The sequence below is a fragment of the Lolium rigidum genome, chromosome 4 (genome assembly GCF_022539505.1).
Source record: "Lolium rigidum isolate FL_2022 chromosome 4, APGP_CSIRO_Lrig_0.1, whole genome shotgun sequence".
NCBI lineage: Eukaryota > Viridiplantae > Streptophyta > Magnoliopsida > Poales > Poaceae > Lolium > Lolium rigidum.
Genome location: NC_061511.1, coordinates 149877133 through 149889750, shown reverse-complemented (window position 1 = coordinate 149889750; position 12618 = coordinate 149877133). Strand labels below are relative to the sequence as shown.

At 49.4% G+C, this 12618-nt stretch overlaps 1 protein-coding gene across 1 annotated transcript; it reads left to right on the top strand.

Annotated features, from left to right (window-relative positions):
- The first annotated feature begins 8502 nt into the window (after positions 1 to 8502).
- LOC124706635 lies at positions 8503 to 9850 on the top strand. The gene has a single exon (XM_047238316.1). The coding sequence runs from the start codon at positions 8503 to 8505 to the stop codon at positions 9688 to 9690; it is 1188 nt and encodes a 395-aa protein (XP_047094272.1). The 3' UTR covers positions 9691 to 9850.
- The last annotated feature ends 2768 nt before the right edge of the window (positions 9851 to 12618 follow it).

Genomic DNA, 12618 nt, shown 5'->3' with positions numbered 1-12618 from the left:
CGCAAGAAAGCTGAGCTTGCTGCTAGCGAAGCCAGAGCTGAAGCTGATGATGCCAAAGCAAAGGCTGCTAGTGTCGAAGAATTGCAGCAAAGGCTCAAAGATGCTTGAATCTGCCTTGCACGAGCAAAAATCTGCACGGAGTTGCACGAGAACAAGGGATCATCAAGCGTCCGAATTCGCAAAGTCGACGTACACCGAGTAATATCACTTGTCCCTTCTATTTTGTTTGTACTTCTTGTTTCTTGGTTTTTGACTAATGTTCTTTCTTGTGTGGCAGCCCAAACCAACCAAGATTTTGACCTGGAAAAGCTCGTCAATGACCCTCTTCTTGACGCACTTTCTCTTCTAGAGTCCCATGGACGCGAAATTCGTGAAGGCGTGGCCAATGCCGGTGGGGCTTTGTCGGCGTTGTTCCCCTACTTCTTCCCGAAGAAAGAGGAACCTTCGACTTTCCTTGACCTCGCCAAGATGTTCAATACATCGAGAAGATCTTGGGCTGAAGCTGCGCCATGAGAACATGAAGGTAGCCGTTGAAAATACTTGTTGCTCCGGTTGCCGACGGTCAGCGGACTCTCGACCGGACGAAGGTTGGCGACACCGATCTGATAGAACGGTCGAGGTGGAAGTCAACGATGAAGGCGGCCAAGCCCAATACGAAGAAAATCTTGGCGTATCTCGGGATCCAGCCAACGTCGACTCCTAGTTCGTCAAGGCCGGAGGTCTAGTTGCATGCCTCTCGTTTTTCTTTTGCTTCTTTTGCTCTTGTCGCCAAAGTAGTCTTTTGGCGACACGTATTTCCCTAGCTCCATTGTAGTGCCCTTGTAATTATTCTCGAGAGATTAATGAAGAACTCTATCTTTGCCTGTTTTTTAATGTTGTTCTGTTTTAAATTTCAGTTGATATTTGATAACTATACTCCAATTCCTACTCCTTCCAATGCTTCGCCTTCTTCCCGCGGAGAGAACTGGCATACGATACTGCACTCGTCGATGATACCTTGTCGCAAGAATTGAATGATCTTCGACAACAACTTCGATATGCGAAAAAGCAAACACTTGCGATGATGGAGCGGTCTCGTAAATCATCCGAAGCCGAAAAAGTTGCCCTTCGGCAAGCCCGCGAGGCTGTGGCTGCTAAGGAGATTGCTTGTTTCCGAAGCTGAAAAAGCGGTCACTCGAGAAAATTTCATGCTCGAGTTAATGAATGAGGCCAGTGCGAGATATGTCGGGTATGTTTGTCTCGTCTTGTGATATCTTTCATCTTCATGCTATTGTCTCCTAAAGGTTGTCCCTTCGTTGTGTTGATAGGTGCCTTTATTGATGCTGCTGCCGAGGAAGAGAGGGTAAACACTAGGACAAACCTCCTTGTCAATCTTTCCTTGGACCATGGTTCTTTGTTTTGGGCCACTCCGGAGAGGACCCGCCAAATTACCAGATTTCAGGATCGTACCTCTCAAACCCGTGATTTCCTTCACTTCTGTACCAAAACCTTATCTATGGTTTACAACTCCATGTTTCCTCGGAATGTCCCACCAAAAACTCTTCCTGAATTGATGGAAAGGTTCAAAGATGCTCGCAGTATCCACGATTTTGTCAAAGCACAACTGGTAGCTGGTGCCAGATTTGCTCTTATCATGCTCCAGATCTGTCACTCAAAGCTTGACCTTGCCCAAGTTGTCGAGAGGGTTCATCAAAAGGTAAAACGCCGGAGAGTTGGTGTTGATAGGATTAACACGAAGGTTACACCTATAGCCGAAGAAATGATTGAGGACCTTCTTCGGATGGATGCCGACTTTTTTGCCGATGGCCATTATGCCGACTTTCTTGGTGCTGCTCCCGAAGAGAACAGAGTTACTCTTGATGACATACTGAATCAAGACTAGTTATTTGCTTCTTGTAGAAATTTCTTCTTTGTAGTCCATGACTATATTGTAAAGCAGCCATTATATTTCTATGTTTGCCTAGCCCCCGAGTGTTTCGGTGACTTTTTACTATATTTGTATACTTGCGAGGTTGTGGACCAAGGCATTTATATATTGAAGGCAAATATGAGCCCCCGAGCTTTTACTGAGTACTATTTTGTATTTTTATTGACTCACGAGGTATTTGAATACCAAGGCAAGATTTTTTTCTTCTTTTGTTGATGAACTATATTGAAATTCGTCGGAGCGATGACTTTGGTCGCGTTGACAAAGAAAAAGGTGATATAGCCACTATCTTTATTATATTGCAGCACCGCGAGCCCGCCTCATTAAAAACCTTCTCCGGCCCCACTCGGTGCCCCGAAAAAGGAAAAGAGTGCGTCTGAAAACTCGCGGGCGTTTCGAGTACATTGAAGTTTTACAAGGACTATATTTCGACTCTAGGCGTAGAACCGCCCGAGTTGCGCCACGTTCCGGGGTTTGGCTCCTCCACCCCTGTCTTCTTGTCCTTTATCCTGTATGCTCCTCCTCCGATTACTTCCGTGACGATGTAAGGGCCGAGCCACGGTGACTCGAGTTTTTCATGACTTTTTTGCGTGAGCCGAAGAACTAGGTCGCCCACCTGAAAAGATCTTGGCCGCAAACGTCGACCGTGGTAATTCTTCAAGTCCTGTTGATATTTGGTTACTCGAGACAATACTTCATCTCGAGCTTCATCAAGTGCGTCCACATCATCTTCTAATGCTTTTCTCGACGTTTCTTCGTCATACTCCGCGACACGTGGAGAGTTGTGCTCTATCTCGATTGGTAGTACTGCTTCGCTCCATGTACCGAAAAAACGGAGTTTCTGTGTCGTCTGTATTTGGAGTTGTTCGGATGCTCCACAACACACTTGGTAGTTCTTCGGAGCCGGGTATGTCGAGCTTTTTCTAGTGGTCCTAACAAGCGCTTCTTGATGCCATTGCGAGATGATGCCATTGGCTTTCTCGACTTGCCCATTGGTTTGAGGATGTGCAATCGATGCAAAGTTCAGCTTGATACCCACCTCTTCGCAATAGTCTTTGAATTCGTTGGACGTGAAGTTGCTGCCGTTGTCTGTGACGATGCTGTGGGGCACTCCAAACCTGAAGACGAGGTCTTTTATGAATTTTACTGCAGATGCTCCGTCTGGTGAATTTATCGGTTTCGCTTCTATCAACTTTGTGAATTTGTCGACAGCTACTAGCATAAAACTCCCTTTGACCGTGATTGGTCCCTTGGGTCCAGGCAATCTCCATAACAGGTATGTATAGTGTGGTACTGCCATAAATCTAGCGTATGCTGGTCGTCCCAACAAAGCGTGGTACTGCGATGGGAAATCCACGACTTCAAACTCCAGCTTCTCGATTCTATAATTTTCTCGGGTTCCAAACCGAACGTCGAGGTTGATCTTCCCCAATGGGTAACTTGGTTTCTCCGGTGTGATGCCGTGGAACCTTGTGTCCGTTGGCTTCGGGTTTGCTAAGGATATGTTCATCTTCCTCAATGTATCCGCATACATGAGGTTTAAGCTGCTGCCACCATCTATGAATACTCGAGAAACGTCAAATCCTGCGATAACTCGCCGGCGGAATGAGTGCCGACCGCCCTGGTCGAGGAACTTGCTGCGGGTGGTCCGCTATGGTGAAGCCGATGTCTTGTCCCGACCAATTGAGGTACTCAACTGTTGGTGGAGGCATTTTCTCCGCCATGAACACCTGTCGCGAGATTACTTTTTGAGCTCTATTGGATGGCCTTCCCTTCGAATCATCGACACTGCTCCGTTGGAGTTAGGATCAACATAGGGTGGTGGTGCTGGTGCTGCCGCTATTCTCAGCTGGTGTTGATTGCCTTCTGTAATCGCGGGAGGTGGCGGTAGATGAATTTCGCTCCTAGGCTCCCGAGGGTTTCTCCGTGCTCGCTCGTGCGTGAGCGTTTTCGCACATCTGAACATTGCTTGGAAATTTCGACAATCTTTCCGCAGGTGTCCCGACTGTCTTTTCCCATTGCTATCGAGGAAAAAATGCATCCGGCACGGTCCGTTCAGCATTTCTTCGGGAGACATAAAAGGTCGTGGAAACCTTGGCCCACTATTTTGCCTCGTTACGGGAGTCGTCCCTATTATCGCCTCGCTGCTCATTGCTTCTCCGATAATCATCTCTCGTTGCTTGCTCCCGTATTTGACCGAAATCCGCCGAAATTTGCCCCGGGGCGTCGTAATTCGGATACTCGCCGAGGAAATCGTCGCCTCGTCTGATAATTTCGACTACGGTCCTCCTCCGGCGACCTGTGTCGTTTATTGTGGACAGCGTCTTCTCCGTCTGCCCATCTATTTGCTATCTCCATCAACGCGGATACTGTTTTTGGATTGGTCCTTCCCAAGTCCTCGACAAAATCTCCGCGCTGGATTCCTGCGACAAACGCATCTATTGCTCTCTCGTCAGATATATTTTCTGCCGAGTTTTTTATGATGTTCCACCTTTGGATGTATTTTCTCATTGACTCATCTGGCTTTTGTCGACACGCCCTCAGCTCTTCCAACGATGCCAGGCTTTTTGCATGTGGATCTGAAGTTTTTGACGAAAACGTCCTCGAAACTTTCCCAGCTGTCGATGGATCCTGGCGGAAGTTTTTTGATCCAAGATCGTGCGGCTCCACTTAGGTGCACCTGAATACTTTGCATGGCTGTTGCTCTAGTTCCTCCAGTTAGCTTTACCGTCTCGAGGTAATCGATTAGCCGGTCCTCCGGGTCTTGCAGGCCGTCGAACTTTTTGAAGTGATCGGGTAACTTGAATCCTGAGGGGACTCGAGTTTTTCGGACTCTTCTCGTGAAACAAGGTAGACCACACATATCCTCGTCATTAAGCTCCGGGGACTGCCGATGATCTCTTCCGCTTTGCCTTGCTCTGTCGACCCTTGCTTGTACTCCCGTGTCTCTTGCTCCACTTGGTCCTTCCGGAGCTGCCGCCGTTCTGCTCGCAGGTCGTGGACTATTTTGCCTTGCTGCTCCTTCGGGAGGCGTTGCTACGAACGCCGTCCCCATAGCTCCAACTCCTGCCAATGCCATGTTGTATAATGTTTCCCTTGGATCTCCTGGGGGTGGCTTGGATGCGAGGATGTAAGCTTGTGTCGCCATATACCCAGCTTCTGGTGTCCTAGGGATAATATTTCCTCTTGTATCTATCGACATAAAGGACATGTCGAGGTTTTGAACCAAGTACTCTCTGTCTGCTTCGGGTATGTGTTGTAGCCTTGATCTTCCTCTGTTCCGAGCCTCCCTGTGGCTATCACCCGAAACTCTAGATTGTCCACTTAGATCTGCCCTTCTCCTGCTGGAATGCGGAAGCTGCCTCCTTTCTCCTGTTTAGCTCAGCTGTCTGTTTTTCTATTTCTCGAGCAGTTCGTGCGAGCATATATTGATAAGCTTGCAGTTCTTGAGCTGTAGCTGTTGTCGTCATTGGTTCTGAACCATCTATGGCTTTTGCCGCTCTATCCCAGGCTGCCTGTGGAAGTTGGACTCTGACGCGTGGTGTGGGCCCGACATATTTAGTGCCCATACCTCTCCTTAGATCTGAGGGATCGACAAAAGGATTTCCCAATTGATCGAAAGCCTCCGATGTTTCCTCTTGATCTTCGATAGCATAAATCTGATGATATTTTGTACTCGGATCTATGTTGGGTTCGGTGACATCATTGTTGAGATTGATGAAGACCTTGCCCACTGTGAGAGATTTGTCGACGAAGTCGTAACTGTCGACATCGCTTGAGCCATCGCTTATATATGAGTCCGCAGATGACCCGGACGATGCGTTGTCGAAGATCTTGGCGAGTTTCTCTCTTGCTCGGTGCTGACGTAGCGTGTTGCCGAAGTTTCTTCTTCCGACTCGGTTGATGATGCATAGCTTGAAAATTCAGAATCGACCGCCGACGATCCCGACGAAATCGGAATTTCGACACGATACGATCCTTCTTTCTTGACGCGAAAGTGGAACCTTCCGAACGTCATCTCCAAGGGCTCCGCCGATACGCATATGCATCCAAACGGGAGGGTGGGTGAGGAACAAAATCAACGGGACCAGTAGCGATCTCGTTTACCTCGATCCATAGTGTTGCTCCCGGTTGACGATGTCGAAGATCTTGAACGTGCCATCGAGATCGGATCCTTACGCCTCTAATCCCCACAGACGGCGCCAATTGACAAGGGATTAACTTGTCAATGCCTATGGATTATAGGCTAGGGTTTAGTTAGAAGTAGAGGGCAAGTAGATCTCGAAGGTTTCAGCTGAAAAGTACTCGACGAATATGAAAACTAGGGTTTGCAGACAATGATTCGATGATCTTCTCGTCCCTCGACCCCCCTTTATATAGGTGGAGCCGAGGGATTCGTGCTATACAAGGATTACGAGTCCGGGACGGTTTCTAACTCATCCCGCCAGATTTACAAATAATACTTCCTATTACAACTCTATCTTTTCCTTAAATACATCTTGGGCTGTCGAGTCTTCTTATTCTTCGGGTAGTGGGCCTTCAATAAACCCCGGGTACTATATTAGGCAGGCCCATTTGGGATGCCTATGTCAATGAGTGCATAGCTAGCCGCCATGGTAGCAAATCCGCGTCGATATTAATATATGCTCTTTATCGAAAAAAAGAACTTTACGATGAACAAAGCAATTTTCAAAACCAAAGTTAACAAAAAGTTAGTTACTATGACTAAATTATCTAGACAACCCCCATCCATGAAAATGTAATCTCTCTTGGGAAAGTTATCCTAACCTTGATGAAACATAACGTAGTGTCAAATCTATGATTTCTATTTGATCGACTGAGATACAAACACCTTTTTGCAATTCAACATGTTCATATAATTGACATAGTGCTTTGTTGGACTAGACTACTCCGTCGAAAATTTAGGCTACCAAAAAGGTTAGATCCAGTGTTTCAAAAATAAATATACAAAAAAAAAAACCAAAAAGGTTAGATCTAGTATTGGAGGTAAGAAGATGTTGGTAGGACGACCTTGAACATAGCCAAAGAACACCGCTATGACTGAAGTGCATACTATATATTTACATCAACTATATTGAGTGGGATTATAACTTGTAAGGTCTTTACGCTTGGTGTGTTAATACTCCCTTTGTTCCATTTTATAGTGCCTATAGTTTTTTGACACGGAAATTAGCGCAAGAGTATTTTTTACACAAGACCCCCTAACTGAACGATTTGAGATCAACATAAAATTTGAGAAATCCATATCTTCCTAACTTACCATAACAAATCCCACAAATATCTCTTGTTGATTCTCCATATATGTGCAGACAAGTTCAATTAAGGAAAATAAGCATTGTTGTCTAATTTTAAAGAATCGTTGGGCCATGCATTAGGAATCTCAATTAATTGTTTCCAATTTTGTATGGAATTTTTCTCACCCATGTTGTGTGAGAGCTGAACGGGGGAGGGGGTAATTGAAAAAAAGCCAACCTACAACCTTATATTCTGAAACAAATGCCAAAAATCTATAAAAAATATAGTGTTTTATGAATCTTTGTGGTATAATGTAAATTATCGTCATGCCATCGTGATATTTTTTCTAGAAGAAATAGGTCCCTCCAATTTCATTAATGAAACCTAGCATAGTTTTACAATTGGATTACATCACGTTGGTTTTTATGCATTGCCAACCAATCAATGTACATAAGATCACGGTATGAAACAAATAGCACAAATTACAAACTATCACACAAACGCCAAGGCCCCAAACCGCCCGTACCTTCTCTTACCAAAGACCAGACACATACATTCCTAACAAACTCTATCCACCGTCTATTCTTTGAGATAGCGGAGCCGTGCCTTTCGAGGAATTGAATATGTCTTGGATCAACATCTTCATGAGCTCAATGCACCGAAGTAGCACCTTTTGCACTCTTTGTATCTGCAATTCAACCCGATAATTAATCCAGTCAAATCTGATACAGAATATCACTGGGATTAGGCGGTAGAATGTTAATATGTTATCAAAACACGCCCTGGTCTTCCAATAGACAGGAAAATGGATGCTAAAGAAATCTTGACCGAGACTTTCCAAGGCCCTTGTACATTGTAGAAATACCTCCACTCAGCTACACAAGGCAAATACTGTTTATGAACCCTCGTGATGTAATGCAAATCGTGTCATGCCCTCGTGATATAACGATAATTAAAAATTGTGATCGTGTCCAGTGTGCTCCCGACTCGCGCGCACGACGGGTCACGCGGTACCGACACCGTCAACGTGCCTCGCCCCCGTCCACCGTGTGCAGATCTCCCCCGCCGGCACCGCAACAAAAAGCCGTGGGACTAGCCGTCACAGAGAACACGTGCGCCGCTTCCTAGGAAACTTCCGCATCGGGTTCACTTCACACATTGACCCGACCTAAAATAATCTACGAATTCCGATTTGCCAGATTTCGCTTTAATTTCCTCTGCATTCTTAGCGTCAAAGCCAGGCGATCCCAAACTTGCTCAACAGTACCAACAGCCCACCGTACATGGTCTCCCCTCCTCGGCAGCGCGTTCGTTCCACCATGGCGTGCGGCGGCGGGACCGGCGAGGAGTGGCCTTCGCTGCCCGCCGACCTCCTGCTCACCGTCTTCGCGCTGCTCCCCTCCGACGCCGACCGCGTCCGCTTCCGCGCCGTCTGCGCGCGATGGGCCGCCGCCGCGGCCACCTGGCGCCCGCGGCCGTGGCTCGTGGGCTCCCGCACCGACCGCTCCGGCCAGGGCGCCGCCATGTCCTCCTTCTGGCTCTCCCAGGCCGGCGGCCTCGTCCCGTTCGCCGCCGCCGCCGTGCCGCCCGGCCTCGAGTACCTCTCCTCCTCCCACGGCTACCTCGCGCTCTCCGACCCCGCCGCCGCGCCCAAGGCCGTCACGCTCCTCAACCCCGCCACCGGCCGCCGCGTCCCGCTCCCGCCCATCGCCTTCTTCAAGCGCTGGCACGACGTCGCCACCCTCGTGCTCTCCGCCGACCCCGCCGCGGGCGCCGCCTGGGCCGCGCTCGCCGCCGGCTTCCCCACCAACTGCCTCGCCTACTACAGCTCCGCCGCCCCCGGGGCCTGGACGCCCCTCCGCTTCAGCGCCGCCGGGTACGCCGGCGTCGAGCACCACGCGGGCCGCTTCTACGTCGCCTTCAGGAACCGGATCTGCGTCCTCCACGACCCCGGCTGCGGCGCGCCCCCCGCCGTGATCCCCCTCGAGCACGCCGACCCCGGCGCCGTCGGCAGATCTGACGACGAGGATGGCCCGGGAGACGGGAGGCGCGTCGCCGTCGACACGCACCTGGTGGAGTGCGGCGGCGACCTGCTGCACGTGTCGGTGCGGGACGAGGCGGGGTACAGCTCCGACGACGACGTGGCCGTCGACGGCGACGGGAGCAGCACCGACAGCAGTGGCGGTAAGCGCGTGGTCGAGCTGCACAGGGTGGAGCTGGTCGGGGACGCCGCGGTGCGGCTGGTGCGGGTGGAGGACCTCGGCCGGCACGCGCTGTTCCTGGGCCGGAACCGCGCGTTCGCGCTCTCCAAGGCGGAGTTCCCGGCGTGCCGCGTCAACTGCGTCTACCTCCTGGACAGGCAGGGCCACCCCGACGGGGTCGTCAGGGTCCTGGGCATGGACAGCCAGTGGGCGCGCCGCGAGGAGACCATCTACCCCGACGACGGCCGCCGAGGGTCCCCGTCGGCAGGATGGGCGCGCCGTGGTTGGTTCCTCCCAAGCTATTAGGGGCTCGTTTCAGCATTTTTATGGTAGGATTCAAAATCTCGAAATGTTTCCCTTGTTTTTTCGGTGAGGATTATGCTCCTTAAGCATATCGTTATCACATGGATCTATTGACTAAATCGTTAAAAAAACAAATGGAGTATAATAATGTTCTTTTGATGAATCATTGCAACAAACTGTTTTTTTAGGCCTTTTGGGTTTCACAGGTTCCGGAGGGATCGTGCTTGGGAAAATCACTAACTTTGTATCACTTACAAGTGGGTTCAAGTGGGACTCTTCATTATGTGGGCCCCACCTGGCCCCACTTGTAAGTGACTCAAAGTCAGTGACTTTGTGGGCTGGCAAAGTCACTGAAAATTCCATACAACTTGAGAAGTGTATTAACCAACCTTAGAGCATCTCCACCGATGTCCCCCATAACAGACCGGTAGCGAAAATGGCTCACACCGGCGCGCTCCAAATAGTGCCGGCACTTTTCCGAGCACAATAGAAACGCCGGCAACCCCGTGCCCGCCTCTTGGCCATGGGCCCGAATCGGGCGCGCCGGCGCCTCGCGAGGCTGGAAATTTTGGGTGTGGGAGCCGCTTGTCAGCCACACATCTCCAAAATATACATCTTCTCCCCCAAAACCCTATCCCCTCCGCCGCTCATTTCTCCAGCCTGCGAGATGCGTCGGCGTCTCCCCCGGCACCCTCCACGTTCATGTCTCCGCCGGCACCCTCCACATTCATCTCTCCGTCGGCACTGTCGACGTTCATGCCTCCCCCGTGACCGTGGATCCCGTTGCGGCCGACGGAGCCGCCGCCGGGCTCGCCGCCGATGAGGAAGTCGTCAAGGTTGAGCCGCCCGTGACCTCGTTCATCCGATCGACTGGCTTGGAAGCCCTTTTTATAGCTGGAGACGGCGATTTGCTGGCTGTGTGTTGGCTCAAACTTTAAATTCGTAAACTTATTCGAATTTTTATGCTTTTGTTTGAGTTTTCAATTCAAATCATCTATTGAGATTGTCGTATGGGGCGCGCCGGTGTGGGAGCAAGCTCCCCCAAATGGAGGATGATGTGCCGACGTGCCCCATACGACGAGTCTCGGCGCCCGGCGGCGATTATTTGGGAGGCGCCGGCGGAGATGCTCTTAGAGAGGCTCCCAATCATCTTCTCTTTAGCCTATGAGTGAACTACCATCCTCTCCAAAATATTGGTTAGAGAGGCTTAGAGCATCGTCCCCCAAAGGTTTTTTTGGGCGCGCCGAACATTTTTTCGGTCCAGTCGCGTGCCCCCAAAGCCCCATTCCGCCGGCGCGGCCCAATACGCTGCCCAACGCCCTGATGACCCACAAGTATAGGGGATCGCAACAGTCTTCGAGGAAAGTAAAACCCAAATTTATTGATTCGACACAAGGGGAGGTAAAGAATACTTATAAGCCTTAACAACCGAGTTGTCAATTCAGCCGCACCTGGAAAAGCACTAGTAACGTGGGTGATGTGAAAGTAGCGAGTGATATGAGAGCAATAGTAATAGTAACACAGAGAGCGAGTAATAGTAGTATGAGAGCAATGGCACCGTAAAATAGTTGATACTACTTCCAATGTCATATAGAACGAGTATATGATGATGAAAGATGGACCGGGGTTCCCAACTATCTACACTAGTGGTAACTCTCCAATAACAAGTGTTGGGTGAACAAATTACAGTTGGGCAATTGATAGGATTGAAATAGCATTAAGAAAGAACATCAAGATTATTAATCATGTAGGCATGTTTTCCATTTATAGTCATACGTGCTCGCAATGAGAAACTTGTATAACATCTTTTGTCATACCAGCCGGTGGCAGCTGGGGCCTCAAGGGAATCTATCGGCAATTAAGGTACTCCTTTTAATAGAGCACCGGAGCAAAGCATTAACACTTGGTGAAAACATGTGATCCTCATACCTAAGCCTTCCCCTCCAGCTATCCCAGCTTGTCGTCACTCCGGGGCCTCGGATTCCGGACATAGACATGTGCAAACAACTTGTAGATACAATCTAAGCAATAAGTATAGAGCTTAAATCTAAGATCATGCCACTCGGCCCTAGTGACAAGCATTAAACACAACAAGATTGCAAAGCAACAATAACTTCACAAACTTTGTAGATAGACTAATCATAATGTAACAATCCATCGGATCCCGACAAACACAACACCGATTACATCAAATGAATCTCAATCATGTAAGGCAGCTCATGAGATCATTGTATTGAAGTACATGGGGGAGAGAATACCAACTAGCTACAACTAGAACCCGTAGTCCATGGGGGAACTACTCACGGAGCATGATGGAGGCGGTGGTGTTGATGGAGATGGCTTCCGGGGCACTTCCCCGTCCCTGCAGGGTGCCGGAACAGAGACTTCTGTCCCCCGAAACGGAGTTTCGCGATGGTGGCGGCGCCCCTGGAGTCTTTCTGGAGTTTCGTCAATTCGTATCGCGTTTTTAGGTCGAAAGGGGTCTTATAGGCGAAGAGGCGGCGCTAGGAGGTGCTCGGGGCCTCCTCACCATAGGCCGGCGCGGCCGGCCACGGGGCCGCGCCGCCTTATGGTGTGGTGGCCCTCTGGCCCGCCTCCGACTCTCCTTCGGTGTTCGGGGTCTTCCGGGAAAAATAAGATACTGGGTCTTTGTTTCGTCGAATTCCGAGAATATTGCCCGAACAACCTTTCTGGAACCAAAAACAGCAGAAAACAGGAACTGGCACTTCGGCATCTTGTTAATAGGTTAGTTCCGGAAAACGCATAAAAACATTATAAAGTGCGAGCAAAACATGTAGGTAATGTCATAAAACAAGCATGGAACATCGTAAATTATAGATACGTTGGAGACGTATCAAGCATCCCCAAGCTTAGTTCCTACTCGCCCTCGAGTAGGTAAACGATAAAAAGAATAATTTCTGTAGTGACATG